Source organism: Ustilago hordei (genome assembly GCF_900519145.1).
Source record: "Ustilago hordei strain Uho2 genome assembly, contig: UHO2_contig_12, whole genome shotgun sequence".
NCBI classification, from domain to species: domain Eukaryota; kingdom Fungi; phylum Basidiomycota; class Ustilaginomycetes; order Ustilaginales; family Ustilaginaceae; genus Ustilago; species Ustilago hordei.
In genome coordinates this window covers 707,971-725,726 of record NW_024545263.1, presented here as the reverse complement: position 1 = coordinate 725,726, position 17,756 = coordinate 707,971, and the positions used below count along the sequence as shown (strand labels likewise).

General features: G+C 50.2%; 2 protein-coding genes across 2 annotated transcripts; both read left to right on the top strand.

Moving 5' to 3' along the window:
* Positions 1-991: 991 nt before the first annotated feature.
* Positions 992-5,371, top strand: UHO2_05273 (uncharacterized protein; the record flags this gene model as incomplete). Its single annotated transcript, XM_041556275.1, has 2 exons — positions 992-1,900; positions 1,988-5,371. The coding sequence occupies 2 exons, from the start codon at positions 992-994 to the stop codon at positions 5,369-5,371; spliced, it is 4,293 nt and encodes a 1,430-aa protein (XP_041412209.1).
* A 5,994-nt stretch (positions 5,372-11,365) lies between these two features.
* Positions 11,366-15,745, top strand: UHO2_05272 (uncharacterized protein; the record flags this gene model as incomplete). The annotated part of the gene is made up of 2 exons (XM_041556274.1): positions 11,366-12,274; positions 12,362-15,745. The coding sequence occupies 2 exons, from the start codon at positions 11,366-11,368 to the stop codon at positions 15,743-15,745; spliced, it is 4,293 nt and encodes a 1,430-aa protein (XP_041412208.1).
* Between the last annotated feature and the right edge of the window lie 2,011 nt (positions 15,746-17,756).

Here is a 17,756-nt window from a genome sequence, read left to right as displayed (position 1 = left end):
TCTCTCCTGCTCTGCTCTCGATTTGGCTCCTGTCGATTGCTCTCCTGTCGATTCCGCTCCTGTCGATTTCGCTCCTGTCAATAGACCTCCTCTCTCCTGCTCTGCTCTCGATTGCGTTCCTGTAGATTGCGCTCCTGTCGATTGCGCTCCTTTCGATTGTGCTCCTGTTGAATACACTCCTTTCGATTGTGCTCCTCTCTCCTGCTCTGCTCGTGATTGCGCTCCTCTCGATTGCGCTGCTGCAGCAGAGTGCTCACTCCTGTCGCTTGCACTCCTCTTGATTGTGCTCCTATCAATTGAGCTGCTGTTGATTGCACTTTTGTCGATTGCGCTCCTGTCGATTGCGTTCGTCTTGATTGCGCTCATGTCGATTGTGCTGCTCCAGCAGAGTGAGCGCTCCTCTCGATTGCGCTCCTCTCAATTGCGCTGCTCTCAATTGTGCTGCTCTGACAGAGTGTGCGCTGTCCAGCAGTTTGCTGATGAGATTGCGCTTCTCAGATTGCGTTGCTCCAGCTGTGCGTTGCTCTTGAGCTGTGTGTTGCTCTTGAGCTGTGCGTTGCTCTCGAACAGTGCATTGCTCTCGAGCTGTGCGCTGCTCAGATTGAGTTGAAGATGCGTCGGCATCTCAAGTAAGATGCACATGTTACGGCCGAGACATTGAGACACGGGAGGCTCACGTAAGCGAGAAGTACAATGAGGTACGTAATTGTTGTCATGGTGACAGCACAGTGGCACCCGGTATCATAGCAACACAGGAGTACAAATGAAGAGACACATCCTGCCTCGAATAGGACCAGAGCAGTGAATGGAGTATATATATGTGTTTGTCATTCAGTCTCACATCATGAAAACTAAGCATTACATAGAACATACGGCTGTGGTAAAGGGAGTCTGATCGTGACCCCGATAACGCCGTATATTAATTGTTATCTTCATTTGATTAAGAGTCTGAAGAAGCTATCACCGAGCTAACCGAAACTCGCCGACAACCATGGTAGAAGACACCGAAACGAGGACCAAAGGAGGCAGAAAAGGCAAGAACACCCAGGTTCGGGTCGATAATAATGCCACGAGCGAGAACGAGCCGGAGGCCATCAATGATGAAGCCGACGAAGACATCGATTCCGACTCCGACTTTGATGATGGTGACAAGCGATATAACTTTCGCACCCTAGCAAAGCTCCTCGAACCCGTGCCAAAGCTCACGTCACGAAACTATCATAGCTGGAGCGCCCACGTGAAATCTTTCCTCCGATCCGTGCCTCATGCGATGAAACATCTCGAGGGAACGTACGACAAGAAACACCCGAAATGGAGCCGCTCCCTCGACGATGCTTTAATCAACGCCCTGCGTGGAACAATCGACACTACCGGAGAACACAATGTAAATTACCTCGTTCTAGATGTAATCAAGGAGTACCTTACTTTCAACCAAGTGTGGAGAAAGATCGAAAACGGTCTCACGAATGAAGCCACCAAGACGTCTCACAGACTTGCGCTTATCTCGCAACTCAACGATACAAAGATGTTTAACTCGGACGCCAGAAAGCTAATTCAAGAGATCCGGTCCATACAAACCGAAAGCAGCCTCCTCGGCAAACCATTCGCCGATGATACATTGTTCTCGGCTCTGCAGAAATGCACGATCCAGCATCCGGTGTACAAGGAGATGGTTGCCACTGTCCATCAAATCGATTTCAACGCCCTTGCCACCGCACTAAGCATCCGGCAGACCGCTGTCGAGAGCGTCCCCGCACAAAGGATCGACCCTCGACAAGCCAGTGCTAGAACCGCCGGCAACGACGATCAAAACGAACGGGCCGGAGAGACCGAAGCCGAAGCCGACAACAGCCACGCGAGCTCGAGGAACGCAAGCAAGTCACGCCGAATCCGATGCTGGGTCTGCAAGCGACCGGGACATGGTATCAGTCAATGCGACGCCTTGGTTACCATTCCCAAGGACTCCCCCCTCGCTGAACCTAAATAGGAAGCGTGGTGCTCCCTCACCCTCCCAATGAAATGGCAGGACCCCTCGAACACAAAAGAAACAGCTCATTGGATCTTGGACTCGGGGGCGAGTTACCATATGGTGAACGACTACAGCATGCTCATCCACCCGAGAACTTGCCGAAAGCGGATAATTACCGCCGGAAGCGAGGTCTTGGAAGCGGCAGCTATAGGAGATGCAAGCATATCAACAGATTACGGGGAAATCTCTCTGCAAAATGTATTGTATGTAAAGCACCTTAATGTTAACCTTCTGTCAACAAATTCATTAACGGATGAAGGAGCACGAGTGATATTGGACACAACCGGCGGCCAAATTTTTCTAACAAACGGCATGACACTTAAGATTGCAAAGAATCGCGAGCGAGGACTTCTGGAGTTCCGAGGCGACACATGGCAAGAAAGCGCGATGGCCACATCAGCACCATTGTTTGAAGGTGTTGATGAGGAGTTCGAGCATATTGAGAATGAGCCGAAAGTTTCAAAACAACAACTATGGCATGAGCATCTCGGGCACCCAGGAAGAGATAAAGCTAAGGCGATCACAACCAAGTTAAAGGATAAGCATACCATGAAATTGGATCCAAACACCGCTCTGACGTGTGAGCAGTGCGTACGATCCAAGAGCACAAGCGCTCGGATGGGGAAAGGTAGCGGCGAAAGAGCCGTAGGGCCCCTGGATCTTATCCACGTCGATCTAATAATAGACTCGTCCCACGTGACGGAGTACACATGCACGTTGGTGCTGGTCGACGATCATAGCAAGTATGTGTATGCACAGCCATTGACACGAAAGAGTCATGCCTTTATGCAACTCAAAAGGATTGTTTCGTTCCTGGAGACACAGACGGATCGGAAGCTAAAAGCGATCCGATCCGATCAAGGAACGGAATGGAAAAGCAATGATGCATTAGAATGGTCGTTAGAAAAGGGCATAGAGTGGCAAACCACCGTAGGGTACAACAGCAAACAAAATGGACGGGTAGAAAGAATGAACAGGACCCTTGGAGAGAAGATGAGAACGTTGCTAATGCAGAGGAGACTACCGAAGAAGTTCTGGCCATACGCGATCAGAGCTGCGGCGTTCAAAATAAACCTCACTCCGAGCGTTGATAATGAATTCCCTTATCAAGCGATGTTTGGCAAGTCGCCGGAACGAGCTTTAAAGCTCCTACGAGTGTTTGGTTGTCTGGCATGGGTAAACGTACCCAAAGTTAAACGGGACAACAAGAAACTGGACCAGCGAGCCGTCGCATCCATTTTCTTAGGGTACAGTCTAGAAAGGAAGGGCTGGCTCTTCTACAGCCCGGACTACAATCCGAACATCTTCTGGAGCAACTCAGCAAAATTCATGGAATCAAAGTGCTGGTCAGACAGAACAGAGTGGCGACCGGTTGACACAAAGGCACCCCCAATGATGATGACAGAGGAAAATTTCGAAGATCTAGGATACAATAAGGAAAATATATTCGACGAAACAGATGAAGAGCCACTACGAGAATACATGGATATGGAGACAGATTCGGAAGAAAGATTAAGCGAAGGAACAGCGGAGGTGATGGAACAAGGACCAATCGCCGAAACTCAAATTGACAGCGAATTCTATGGACTCGTAGCGACGCGACCGGAATGGAGAAAGAACCTGGACCCAACCATACATGAAGCAATGAGTGGAAAGGACAGAAAACACTGGGAGGAGGCCATGCGAAAGGAGCTGGATGGATTGGAGGCGATGGGCACATGGGAGATAGTCGACCTCCCAAAGGGTGCAAATACTGTCGACACACGTTGGGTACTCAAGATCAAAACCGATGCAAACCTCGTGCCGACAAAGTTCAAAGCCCGGCTCGTGGCACGAGGTTTCACTCAACGCGAGGGCATCGACTATACAGAGGTCTTCGCACCAGTAGCACCCATCCAATCCATTCGAGGGGTGATCGCTGTCGCAGCAGTACGAGATTGGGAAATGGATTCTATCGACGTAAAGCAAGCGTACCTGAACTCCACTATACACCATGATGTATACCTCAAGCCCCCAGTAGGAATCGAAATGCCACCCGGAAAAGTGTTGAAGGTAGTGAAAGGACTGTACGGTCTGAAACAATCGGGCCGAGAATGGAACATTGAGTTAGACTCACATCTCCGGACGATCGGATTCCATTGCATGCCGAGCGCACCATGCCTATACTCAAGAGGGACAGGCGACAAGATCACGATCATCACAGCATACGTGGACGACATGCTAATAACATCACCCAGTCGTGATGAAGTAGATCGTGCAAAGCGAGAGATCATGGACAAATGGGAGACGCAAGACAATGGAAGGGTCAAAGAATTTCTGGGTATCAAGATCACACGTGATAGAAGACGGAGGAGGATATCTCTGGGTCTAACGGCATACATCAAGGAAATGGTGAACAAATGGTTAGGAGGAGCAAACGAGAAATCTTGGGTACCCATGCTGAGTGTAGCGAACGTTGCCGGAGGCGAGCGATGTGAACCTCAGCGAGCAAAGAAGTATCAAGAATTGGTCGGCCAACTATTATGGGTCTCCAACACAGCCCGACCAGATATTGCCTTTGCCGTCGGCGTATTGGCGCGATATATGTCGATCCCGATCGACAGTGCATGGAAGGCAGCCATCCACGTGGTAAAGTACCTGAACCAAACGAACGAATATCAGTTGCACCTAGGAGGGGAGACAAACGAGCACTCGGATACACCGGTAACGACGTATACCGACGCAAACTGGGCATCCGACCCCACAAATGGACGAAGAAGCACCTCGGGGTCGATAACATATGTATATGGGTGTCCAGTGAGTTGGAAATCACACGTTCAGAAGTGTGTGGCATTGTCGGCAGTCGAAGCAGAGTTTGTCGCCGCTTCCGAAGCGGTACGAGAAACCTTATTCTTCTCATATTTGCTCCGGGATTTGGAGACCACGGACGTTCGGCCCGTACTATACACAGATAGCCAGGGGTGCATACAGGTGAGTAAAGATCCAGCCAAACATTGGAAGTTAAAGCACATCGACACACGGTATCATTTCATTCGCGATCACGTACAAGAGGGCGATGTGGAAATCAAATATGTCGGAACGGCAAACAACGTTGCAGATGTCTTGACAAAACCCTTACAGGGTCTTAACACCTCACGATTGGCTAGGATGATAGGACTGGAGATCCCGCCGAAGGGGGGAGTTGAAGATGCGTCGGCATCTCAAGTAAGATGCACATGTTACGGCCGAGACATTGAGACACGGGAGGCTCACGTAAGCGAGAAGTACAATGAGGTACGTAATTGTTGTCATGGTGACAGCACAGTGGCACCCGGTATCATAGCAACACAGGAGTACAAATGAAGAGACACATCCTGCCTCGAATAGGACCAGAGCAGTGAATGGAGTATATATATGTGTTTGTCATTCAGTCTCACATCATGAAAACTAAGCATTACATAGAACATACGGCTGTGGTAAAGGGAGTCTGATCGTGACCCCGATAACGCCGTATATTAATTGTTATCTTCATTTGATTGCGTTGCTCCAGCAGAGTGTGCGTTGCTCCAGCTGTGAGTGCGTTGCTCTAGCTGTGCGTTGCTCAATTTGCGCTGCTCCAGCGAAAATAAATTTGTTTGCATTGCAGCACTTGAGCAGTGTAAATTTCGAGTGCGTTGGGGGTCAACGCAGTCGCGTGAATTTCGAATTTGGCGGAGCGCAATTGTGCGTTGCCCGCAAGCAAGACACACCGGCTAGGGCTAGGGCTAGGTGTTACATAACACAGGTCACATGCCAAAAAGGTTAGATCGAAACAATGTTTTCAAAGTATCAGTAATGTGCGCAAATTACTAGATCGAAACAAAGAACACATATTTAACAAAAGGTGCGAAAATATTAGGTCAAAATAGAGGTCACAAAATGTTAGACGCGTCTCAGGAATGTTAGATTGTATTTGATGTCAAAAATGTCGGTCAACATGCTCCAAATGTTAGATCGGGTTTGAAATGACGGTTAGTCTTGAGCTCCTTCGACTTGTGCTCCTCCAGCAGAGTGAGCGCTGTCCAGCAGTGCACTCCTCTTGATTGTGCTGCTCCAGCAAAGTGTGTGCTGCTCTCGATCGAGCTCCTCTAGATTGTGCTGCTGCAGCAGAGTGAGCGCTCGAGTTGATTGAGCTCCTGTCGATTGTGCTCTTGTGAAATGAGCTCCTGTCGATTGCTCTGCTCTCAATTGAGTTCCTGTCAATTGCGCTGCTCTTGATTGAGCTCCTGTCGAATGCACTCCTCTCGATTGCACTCCTCTCGATTGCGCTGCTGCAGCAGAGTGAGCGCTCCTCTTGATTGCGCTCCTCTTGATTGCACTCCTGTCGATTGCTCTGCTCCCGATTGCGCTCCTGTCTCTTGCTCTGCTCTCGATTGCACTCCTCTCGATTGCACTCCTCTCACCTGCTCTGCTCTCGATTGCACTCCTCTCGATTGCACTCCTCTCGATTGCGCTCCTCTCACCTGCTCTGCTCTCGATTGCACTCCTCTCGATTGCCCTCCTCTCACCTGCTCTGCTCTCGATTCCGCTCCTGTCGATTGAGCTCCTCTCGATTGCGCTCTAACTTTGTATTGGACTGTCTTGAATTTTGAAATGGACCATCTTCGAGGAGCATAAGATGCATCTGCCCCACGGCTGGACACCCTTAGAACCCTAACCCTACCCTATCCTGTCAACTGTGCTTTTGTCGATTGCACTCCTTTCAATTGTGCTCCTGTTGATTCAGCTCCTCATGATTGCCCTCCTCTTGATTGAGCTTCTGTCAATTGCGCTTCTCTTGATTGAACTCTTGTCGATCGAGCTCTTGTCGATTGCACTACTGCAGCAGAGTGAGTGCTTTGGTCGATTGCACTCCTGTCGATAGCGCTCCTCTTGGTTGTGCTCCTGTCGATTGAGCTCCTGTCGATTGCGCTCCTCTCTCCTGCTCTGCTCTCGATTGCGCTCCTGTCGATTGCGCTGCTACAGCAGAGTGAGCACTCCTCTCTCTTGCACTCCTCTCTCTTGCACTCCTCTCTCTTGCACTCCTCTCTCTTGCGCTCCTGTCGAATGCGCTGCTCTCTCCTGCTCTGCTCTCAAGTGAGCTCCTGTCGATTGTGGTCCTCTTGGTTGTGCTCCTCTCGATTGCACTGCTGCAGCAGAGTGAGCGCTCCTGTCAAATGCTCTGCTCTCGAATGCGTCCCTCTCGATTGCGCTCCTCTTGATGAGCTCCTGTCGATTGCACTGCTCTCTCCTGCGCTCCTGTCGATTGCTCTGCTTTCGATTGCACTACTGTCGATTTCTCTTCTCTTGATAGCACTCCTCTTGATTGCGCTCTTCTTGATTGTGATCCTCTTGATTGCGCTCCTCTTGATTGGTCTCCTGTCGATTGCGCTGCTGCAGCAGAGTGAGCGCTGCTCTCGATCGAGCTCCTCTAGATTGCGCTGCTGCAGCAGAGTGAGCACTCCAGTCGATTGAGCTCCTGTCAATTGCGTTCGTCTTAATTGAGCTCCTGTCGATCGTGCTGCTCCAGCAGAGTGAGCGCTCCTGTCGATTGTGCTCCTGTCGATTGGGCTCTTGTCGATTGTACTCCTCTCAATTGTGATGCTCTCGATTGTGCTCTTGTTGATTGTACTCCTCTCTCTTGTGCTCATGTTGATTGCGCTCCTCTCTCCTGCGCTCCTGTCGATTGCGCTCCTGTTGATTGAGCTCCTCTTTGCTGCTCTTCTCTTGATTGCGCTCCTGTCGATTGTGCTTCTCCAGCAGAGTGTGCGCTTCTCTCGATTGCGCTGCTCTTGATCGAGTTCCTGTCGATTGCACTCCTGTCAATTGAGCTCCTCCTAATTGCGCTCGAATTGCGCTCCTGTCGATTGCGCTCCTCTCGATTGCGCTCCTCTCGATTGCACTCGTCTTGATTGTGCTCCTGTCGATATAGCTCCTCTCTCCTGCTCTCCTCTCGATTGCGCTCCTGTCGATTGAGCTCCTCTTTGCTGCTCTTCTCTTGATTGCGCTCCTCTCCATTGCACTCCTCTCCAATGAGCTCCTGTTGATTGCGCTCCTCTCGATAGAGTTCCTTTCGATTGCACTGCTCTTGATTGTGCTGCTCCAGCAGAGTGAGCACTCCTCTCGGATGCTCTGATCTCAGTTGCGCTCCTGTCAATTGCGCTCCTCTTGATTGCGCTCTTTTCGATTGCGCTCCTCTCTCTTGCTCTGCTCTCGATTGCGCTCCTGTCGATCGTTCTACTCTCTCTTGCGATCCTTTTGAATGCACTACTCTCTCTTGCTCTGCTCGTGATTGCGCTCCTCTCGATTGTGCTGCTGCAGCAGAGTGAGCGCTCCTCTCGAATGCTCTGATCTCAGTTGTGCTCCTGTCGATTACGCTCCTCTTAATTGAGCTCCTGTCGATTGCACTCCTGTCAATTGCGCTCCTCTTAATTGCGCTCGATTTGCGCTCCTGTCAATTGCGCTGCTCTAGCAGAGTGTTTGCTGCTTCGATTGGGCTTCTCCAGCAGAGTGAGCCCTCCTGTCGATTGCGATCCTCTTAATTGCACTCGCTTTGATTGCGCTCCTGTCGATTGCACTCCTGTTGATTGCGCTGCTGCAGCAGAGTGAGCACTCCTGTCAATTGCGCTCCTCACTGCTGCTCATCTCTCGATTGCGCTCCTCTTAATTGTGCTCCTCTCAATTGCGCTCCTCTCTACAGCGCTCCTGTCGATTGTTCTGCTTTCGATTGCGCTACTGTCGATTGCTCTTCTCTTGATAGCACTCCTCTTGATTGCGCTCCTCTTGATTGCACTCCTCTCTGCTGCTCTTCACTCGATTGCGCTCCTGTCAATTGCGCTCCTCTCCAATGAGCTCCTGTCCATTGCGCTCCTCTTGATTGCGCTCCTGTTGATTGCGCTCCTGTCGATTGCTCTGCTCTCGATTGTGCTCCTGTCCATTGTGCTGCTCTTGATTGAGCTCCGTGCTGTTATCAATTGCGCTCCTCTCTCTTCCTATGCTCTCGAGTGAGCTCCTGTCGATTGCGCTCCTCTCGATTGCACTGCTGCAGCAGAGTGCTCGCTCCTGTCGCTTGCATTCCTCTTGATTGTGCTCCTGTCCATTGAGCTGCTGTTGATTGCACTTTTGTCGATTGCGCTCCTGTCAATTGCGTTCGTCTTGATTGCGCTCATGTCGATTGTGCTGCTCCAGCAGAGTGAGCGCTCCTCTCGATTGCGCTCCTCTCGATTGCGCTCCTCTCGATTGCGCTCCTCTCAATTGCCCTGCTCTCAATTGTGCTGCTCCGACAGAGTGTGCACTGTCCAGCAGTTCGCTGATGAGATTGCGCTTCTCAGATTGCGTTGCTCCAGCTGTGCGTTGCTCTTGAGCTGTGTGTTGCTCTTGAGCTGTGCGTTGCTCTCGAACAGTGCGTTGCTCTCGAGCTGTGCACTGCTCAGATTGCGTTGCTCCAGCAGAGTGTGCGTTGCTCCAGCTGTGAGTGCGTTGCTCCAGCTGTGCGTTGCTCAATTTGCGCTGCTCCAGCAAAAATAAATTTGTTTGCGTTGCGGCACTTGAGCAGTGTAAATTTCGAGTGCGTTGGGGGTCAACGCAGTCGCGTGAATTTCGAATTTGGCGGAGCGCAATTGTGCGTTGCCCGCAAGCAAGACACACCGGCTAGGGCTAGGGCTAGGTGTTACATAACACAGGTCACATGCCAAAAAGGTTAGATCGAAATAATGTTTTCAAAGTATCAGTAATGTGCGCAAAATACTAGATCGAAACAAAGAACACATATTTAACAAAAGGTGCGAAAATATTAGGTCAAAATAGAGGTCACAAAATGTTAGACGCGTCTCAAGAATGTTAGATTGAATCTGATGTCAAAAATAAATGTCGGTCAATGTGCTCCAAATGTTAGATCGGGTTTGAAATGATGGTTAGTCTTATGCTCCTTCGACTTGTGCTCCTCCAGCAGAGTGAGCACTGTCCAGCAGTGCGCTCCTCTTGATTGTGCTGCTCCAGCAAAGTGTGCGCTGCTCTCGATTGAGCTCCTCTAGATTGTGCTGCTGCAGCAGAGTGAGCGCTCCTCTTGATTGCGCTCCTCTTTCCTGCTCTGCTCTCGATTGAGCTCCTCTCGATTGCACTGCTCTTGATTGAGCTCCTGTTGAATGCACTCCTGTCGATTGCGCTCCTCTCAATTGCGCTCCTCTCTCTCGCTCTGCTCTCTCTTGCACTACTGTCAATTGCGCTCCTCTCTGCTGCTCTTCACTCGATTGCGCTCCTGTCAATTGCGCTCCTCTCGATTTCACTCCTCTTAATGGCACTCCTCCTGATTGTGCTCCTGTCGATTGAGATCCAGTCGATAGACCTCCTCTCTCCTGCTCTGCTCTCGATTTGGCTCCTGTCGATTGCTCTCCTGTCGATTCCGCTCCTGTCGATTTCGCTCCTGTCAATAGACCTCCTCTCTCCTGCTCTGCTCTCGATTGCGTTCCTGTAGATTGCGCTCCTGTCGATTGCGCTCCTTTCGATTGTGCTCCTGTTGAATACACTCCTTTCGATTGTGCTCCTCTCTCCTGCTCTGCTCGTGATTGCGCTCCTCTCGATTGCGCTGCTGCAGCAGAGTGCTCACTCCTGTCGCTTGCACTCCTCTTGATTGTGCTCCTGTCAATTGAGCTGCTGTTGATTGCACTTTTGTCGATTGCGCTCCTGTCGATTGCGTTCGTCTTGATTGCGCTCATGTCGATTGTGCTGCTCCAGCAGAGTGAGCGCTCCTCTCGATTGCGCTCCTCTCAATTGCGCTGCTCTCAATTGTGCTGCTCTGACAGAGTGTGCGCTGTCCAGCAGTTTGCTGATGAGATTGCGCTTCTCAGATTGCGTTGCTCCAGCTGTGCGTTGCTCTTGAGCTGTGTGTTGCTCTTGAGCTGTGCGTTGCTCTCGAACAGTGCATTGCTCTCGAGCTGTGCGCTGCTCAGATTGAGTTGAAGATGCGTCGGCATCTCAAGTAAGATGCACATGTTACGGCCGAGACATTGAGACACGGGAGGCTCACGTAAGCGAGAAGTACAATGAGGTACGTAATTGTTGTCATGGTGACAGCACAGTGGCACCCGGTATCATAGCAACACAGGAGTACAAATGAAGAGACACATCCTGCCTCGAATAGGACCAGAGCAGTGAATGGAGTATATATATGTGTTTGTCATTCAGTCTCACATCATGAAAACTAAGCATTACATAGAACATACGGCTGTGGTAAAGGGAGTCTGATCGTGACCCCGATAACGCCGTATATTAATTGTTATCTTCATTTGATTAAGAGTCTGAAGAAGCTATCACCGAGCTAACCGAAACTCGCCGACAACCATGGTAGAAGACACCGAAACGAGGACCAAAGGAGGCAGAAAAGGCAAGAACACCCAGGTTCGGGTCGATAATAATGCCACGAGCGAGAACGAGCCGGAGGCCATCAATGATGAAGCCGACGAAGACATCGATTCCGACTCCGACTTTGATGATGGTGACAAGCGATATAACTTTCGCACCCTAGCAAAGCTCCTCGAACCCGTGCCAAAGCTCACGTCACGAAACTATCATAGCTGGAGCGCCCACGTGAAATCTTTCCTCCGATCCGTGCCTCATGCGATGAAACATCTCGAGGGAACGTACGACAAGAAACACCCGAAATGGAGCCGCTCCCTCGACGATGCTTTAATCAACGCCCTGCGTGGAACAATCGACACTACCGGAGAACACAATGTAAATTACCTCGTTCTAGATGTAATCAAGGAGTACCTTACTTTCAACCAAGTGTGGAGAAAGATCGAAAACGGTCTCACGAATGAAGCCACCAAGACGTCTCACAGACTTGCGCTTATCTCGCAACTCAACGATACAAAGATGTTTAACTCGGACGCCAGAAAGCTAATTCAAGAGATCCGGTCCATACAAACCGAAAGCAGCCTCCTCGGCAAACCATTCGCCGATGATACATTGTTCTCGGCTCTGCAGAAATGCACGATCCAGCATCCGGTGTACAAGGAGATGGTTGCCACTGTCCATCAAATCGATTTCAACGCCCTTGCCACCGCACTAAGCATCCGGCAGACCGCTGTCGAGAGCGTCCCCGCACAAAGGATCGACCCTCGACAAGCCAGTGCTAGAACCGCCGGCAACGACGATCAAAACGAACGGGCCGGAGAGACCGAAGCCGAAGCCGACAACAGCCACGCGAGCTCGAGGAACGCAAGCAAGTCACGCCGAATCCGATGCTGGGTCTGCAAGCGACCGGGACATGGTATCAGTCAATGCGACGCCTTGGTTACCATTCCCAAGGACTCCCCCCTCGCTGAACCTAAATAGGAAGCGTGGTGCTCCCTCACCCTCCCAATGAAATGGCAGGACCCCTCGAACACAAAAGAAACAGCTCATTGGATCTTGGACTCGGGGGCGAGTTACCATATGGTGAACGACTACAGCATGCTCATCCACCCGAGAACTTGCCGAAAGCGGATAATTACCGCCGGAAGCGAGGTCTTGGAAGCGGCAGCTATAGGAGATGCAAGCATATCAACAGATTACGGGGAAATCTCTCTGCAAAATGTATTGTATGTAAAGCACCTTAATGTTAACCTTCTGTCAACAAATTCATTAACGGATGAAGGAGCACGAGTGATATTGGACACAACCGGCGGCCAAATTTTTCTAACAAACGGCATGACACTTAAGATTGCAAAGAATCGCGAGCGAGGACTTCTGGAGTTCCGAGGCGACACATGGCAAGAAAGCGCGATGGCCACATCAGCACCATTGTTTGAAGGTGTTGATGAGGAGTTCGAGCATATTGAGAATGAGCCGAAAGTTTCAAAACAACAACTATGGCATGAGCATCTCGGGCACCCAGGAAGAGATAAAGCTAAGGCGATCACAACCAAGTTAAAGGATAAGCATACCATGAAATTGGATCCAAACACCGCTCTGACGTGTGAGCAGTGCGTACGATCCAAGAGCACAAGCGCTCGGATGGGGAAAGGTAGCGGCGAAAGAGCCGTAGGGCCCCTGGATCTTATCCACGTCGATCTAATAATAGACTCGTCCCACGTGACGGAGTACACATGCACGTTGGTGCTGGTCGACGATCATAGCAAGTATGTGTATGCACAGCCATTGACACGAAAGAGTCATGCCTTTATGCAACTCAAAAGGATTGTTTCGTTCCTGGAGACACAGACGGATCGGAAGCTAAAAGCGATCCGATCCGATCAAGGAACGGAATGGAAAAGCAATGATGCATTAGAATGGTCGTTAGAAAAGGGCATAGAGTGGCAAACCACCGTAGGGTACAACAGCAAACAAAATGGACGGGTAGAAAGAATGAACAGGACCCTTGGAGAGAAGATGAGAACGTTGCTAATGCAGAGGAGACTACCGAAGAAGTTCTGGCCATACGCGATCAGAGCTGCGGCGTTCAAAATAAACCTCACTCCGAGCGTTGATAATGAATTCCCTTATCAAGCGATGTTTGGCAAGTCGCCGGAACGAGCTTTAAAGCTCCTACGAGTGTTTGGTTGTCTGGCATGGGTAAACGTACCCAAAGTTAAACGGGACAACAAGAAACTGGACCAGCGAGCCGTCGCATCCATTTTCTTAGGGTACAGTCTAGAAAGGAAGGGCTGGCTCTTCTACAGCCCGGACTACAATCCGAACATCTTCTGGAGCAACTCAGCAAAATTCATGGAATCAAAGTGCTGGTCAGACAGAACAGAGTGGCGACCGGTTGACACAAAGGCACCCCCAATGATGATGACAGAGGAAAATTTCGAAGATCTAGGATACAATAAGGAAAATATATTCGACGAAACAGATGAAGAGCCACTACGAGAATACATGGATATGGAGACAGATTCGGAAGAAAGATTAAGCGAAGGAACAGCGGAGGTGATGGAACAAGGACCAATCGCCGAAACTCAAATTGACAGCGAATTCTATGGACTCGTAGCGACGCGACCGGAATGGAGAAAGAACCTGGACCCAACCATACATGAAGCAATGAGTGGAAAGGACAGAAAACACTGGGAGGAGGCCATGCGAAAGGAGCTGGATGGATTGGAGGCGATGGGCACATGGGAGATAGTCGACCTCCCAAAGGGTGCAAATACTGTCGACACACGTTGGGTACTCAAGATCAAAACCGATGCAAACCTCGTGCCGACAAAGTTCAAAGCCCGGCTCGTGGCACGAGGTTTCACTCAACGCGAGGGCATCGACTATACAGAGGTCTTCGCACCAGTAGCACCCATCCAATCCATTCGAGGGGTGATCGCTGTCGCAGCAGTACGAGATTGGGAAATGGATTCTATCGACGTAAAGCAAGCGTACCTGAACTCCACTATACACCATGATGTATACCTCAAGCCCCCAGTAGGAATCGAAATGCCACCCGGAAAAGTGTTGAAGGTAGTGAAAGGACTGTACGGTCTGAAACAATCGGGCCGAGAATGGAACATTGAGTTAGACTCACATCTCCGGACGATCGGATTCCATTGCATGCCGAGCGCACCATGCCTATACTCAAGAGGGACAGGCGACAAGATCACGATCATCACAGCATACGTGGACGACATGCTAATAACATCACCCAGTCGTGATGAAGTAGATCGTGCAAAGCGAGAGATCATGGACAAATGGGAGACGCAAGACAATGGAAGGGTCAAAGAATTTCTGGGTATCAAGATCACACGTGATAGAAGACGGAGGAGGATATCTCTGGGTCTAACGGCATACATCAAGGAAATGGTGAACAAATGGTTAGGAGGAGCAAACGAGAAATCTTGGGTACCCATGCTGAGTGTAGCGAACGTTGCCGGAGGCGAGCGATGTGAACCTCAGCGAGCAAAGAAGTATCAAGAATTGGTCGGCCAACTATTATGGGTCTCCAACACAGCCCGACCAGATATTGCCTTTGCCGTCGGCGTATTGGCGCGATATATGTCGATCCCGATCGACAGTGCATGGAAGGCAGCCATCCACGTGGTAAAGTACCTGAACCAAACGAACGAATATCAGTTGCACCTAGGAGGGGAGACAAACGAGCACTCGGATACACCGGTAACGACGTATACCGACGCAAACTGGGCATCCGACCCCACAAATGGACGAAGAAGCACCTCGGGGTCGATAACATATGTATATGGGTGTCCAGTGAGTTGGAAATCACACGTTCAGAAGTGTGTGGCATTGTCGGCAGTCGAAGCAGAGTTTGTCGCCGCTTCCGAAGCGGTACGAGAAACCTTATTCTTCTCATATTTGCTCCGGGATTTGGAGACCACGGACGTTCGGCCCGTACTATACACAGATAGCCAGGGGTGCATACAGGTGAGTAAAGATCCAGCCAAACATTGGAAGTTAAAGCACATCGACACACGGTATCATTTCATTCGCGATCACGTACAAGAGGGCGATGTGGAAATCAAATATGTCGGAACGGCAAACAACGTTGCAGATGTCTTGACAAAACCCTTACAGGGTCTTAACACCTCACGATTGGCTAGGATGATAGGACTGGAGATCCCGCCGAAGGGGGGAGTTGAAGATGCGTCGGCATCTCAAGTAAGATGCACATGTTACGGCCGAGACATTGAGACACGGGAGGCTCACGTAAGCGAGAAGTACAATGAGGTACGTAATTGTTGTCATGGTGACAGCACAGTGGCACCCGGTATCATAGCAACACAGGAGTACAAATGAAGAGACACATCCTGCCTCGAATAGGACCAGAGCAGTGAATGGAGTATATATATGTGTTTGTCATTCAGTCTCACATCATGAAAACTAAGCATTACATAGAACATACGGCTGTGGTAAAGGGAGTCTGATCGTGACCCCGATAACGCCGTATATTAATTGTTATCTTCATTTGATTGCGTTGCTCCAGCAGAGTGTGCGTTGCTCCAGCTGTGAGTGCGTTGCTCTAGCTGTGCGTTGCTCAATTTGCGCTGCTCCAGCGAAAATAAATTTGTTTGCATTGCAGCACTTGAGCAGTGTAAATTTCGAGTGCGTTGGGGGTCAACGCAGTCGCGTGAATTTCGAATTTGGCGGAGCGCAATTGTGCGTTGCCCGCAAGCAAGACACACCGGCTAGGGCTAGGGCTAGGTGTTACATAACACAGGTCACATGCCAAAAAGGTTAGATCGAAACAATGTTTTCAAAGTATCAGTAATGTGCGCAAATTACTAGATCGAAACAAAGAACACATATTTAACAAAAGGTGCGAAAATATTAGGTCAAAATAGAGGTCACAAAATGTTAGACGCGTCTCAGGAATGTTAGATTGTATTTGATGTCAAAAATGTCGGTCAACATGCTCCAAATGTTAGATCGGGTTTGAAATGACGGTTAGTCTTGAGCTCCTTCGACTTGTGCTCCTCCAGCAGAGTGAGCGCTGTCCAGCAGTGCACTCCTCTTGATTGTGCTGCTCCAGCAAAGTGTGTGCTGCTCTCGATCGAGCTCCTCTAGATTGTGCTGCTGCAGCAGAGTGAGCGCTCGAGTTGATTGAGCTCCTGTCGATTGTGCTCTTGTGAAATGAGCTCCTGTCGATTGCTCTGCTCTCAATTGAGTTCCTGTCAATTGCGCTGCTCTTGATTGAGCTCCTGTCGAATGCACTCCTCTCGATTGCACTCCTCTCGATTGCGCTGCTGCAGCAGAGTGAGCGCTCCTCTTGATTGCGCTCCTCTTGATTGCACTCCTGTCGATTGCTCTGCTCCCGATTGCGCTCCTGTCTCTTGCTCTGCTCTCGATTGCACTCCTCTCGATTGCACTCCTCTCACCTGCTCTGCTCTCGATTGCACTCCTCTCGATTGCACTCCTCTCGATTGCGCTCCTCTCACCTGCTCTGCTCTCGATTGCACTCCTCTCGATTGCCCTCCTCTCACCTGCTCTGCTCTCGATTCCGCTCCTGTCGATTGAGCTCCTCTCGATTGCGCTCTAACTTTGTATTGGACTGTCTTGAATTTTGAAATGGACCATCTTCGAGGAGCATAAGATGCATCTGCCCCACGGCTGGACACCCTTAGAACCCTAACCCTACCCTATCCTGTCAACTGTGCTTTTGTCGATTGCACTCCTTTCAATTGTGCTCCTGTTGATTCAGCTCCTCATGATTGCCCTCCTCTTGATTGAGCTTCTGTCAATTGCGCTTCTCTTGATTGAACTCTTGTCGATCGAGCTCTTGTCGATTGCACTACTGCAGCAGAGTGAGTGCTTTGGTCGATTGCACTCCTGTCGATAGCGCTCCTCTTGGTTGTGCTCCTGTCGATTGAGCTCCTGTCGATTGCGCTCCTCTCTCCTGCTCTGCTCTCGATTGCGCTCCTGTCGATTGCGCTGCTACAGCAGAGTGAGCACTCCTCTCTCTTGCACTCCTCTCTCTTGCACTCCTCTCTCTTGCACTCCTCTCTCTTGCGCTCCTGTCGAATGCGCTGCTCTCTCCTGCTCTGCTCTCAAGTGAGCTCCTGTCGATTGTGGTCCTCTTGGTTGTGCTCCTCTCGATTGCACTGCTGCAGCAGAGTGAGCGCTCCTGTCAAATGCTCTGCTCTCGAATGCGTCCCTCTCGATTGCGCTCCTCTTGATGAGCTCCTGTCGATTGCACTGCTCTCTCCTGCGCTCCTGTCGATTGCTCTGCTTTCGATTGCACTACTGTCGATTTCTCTTCTCTTGATAGCACTCCTCTTGATTGCGCTCTTCTTGATTGTGATCCTCTTGA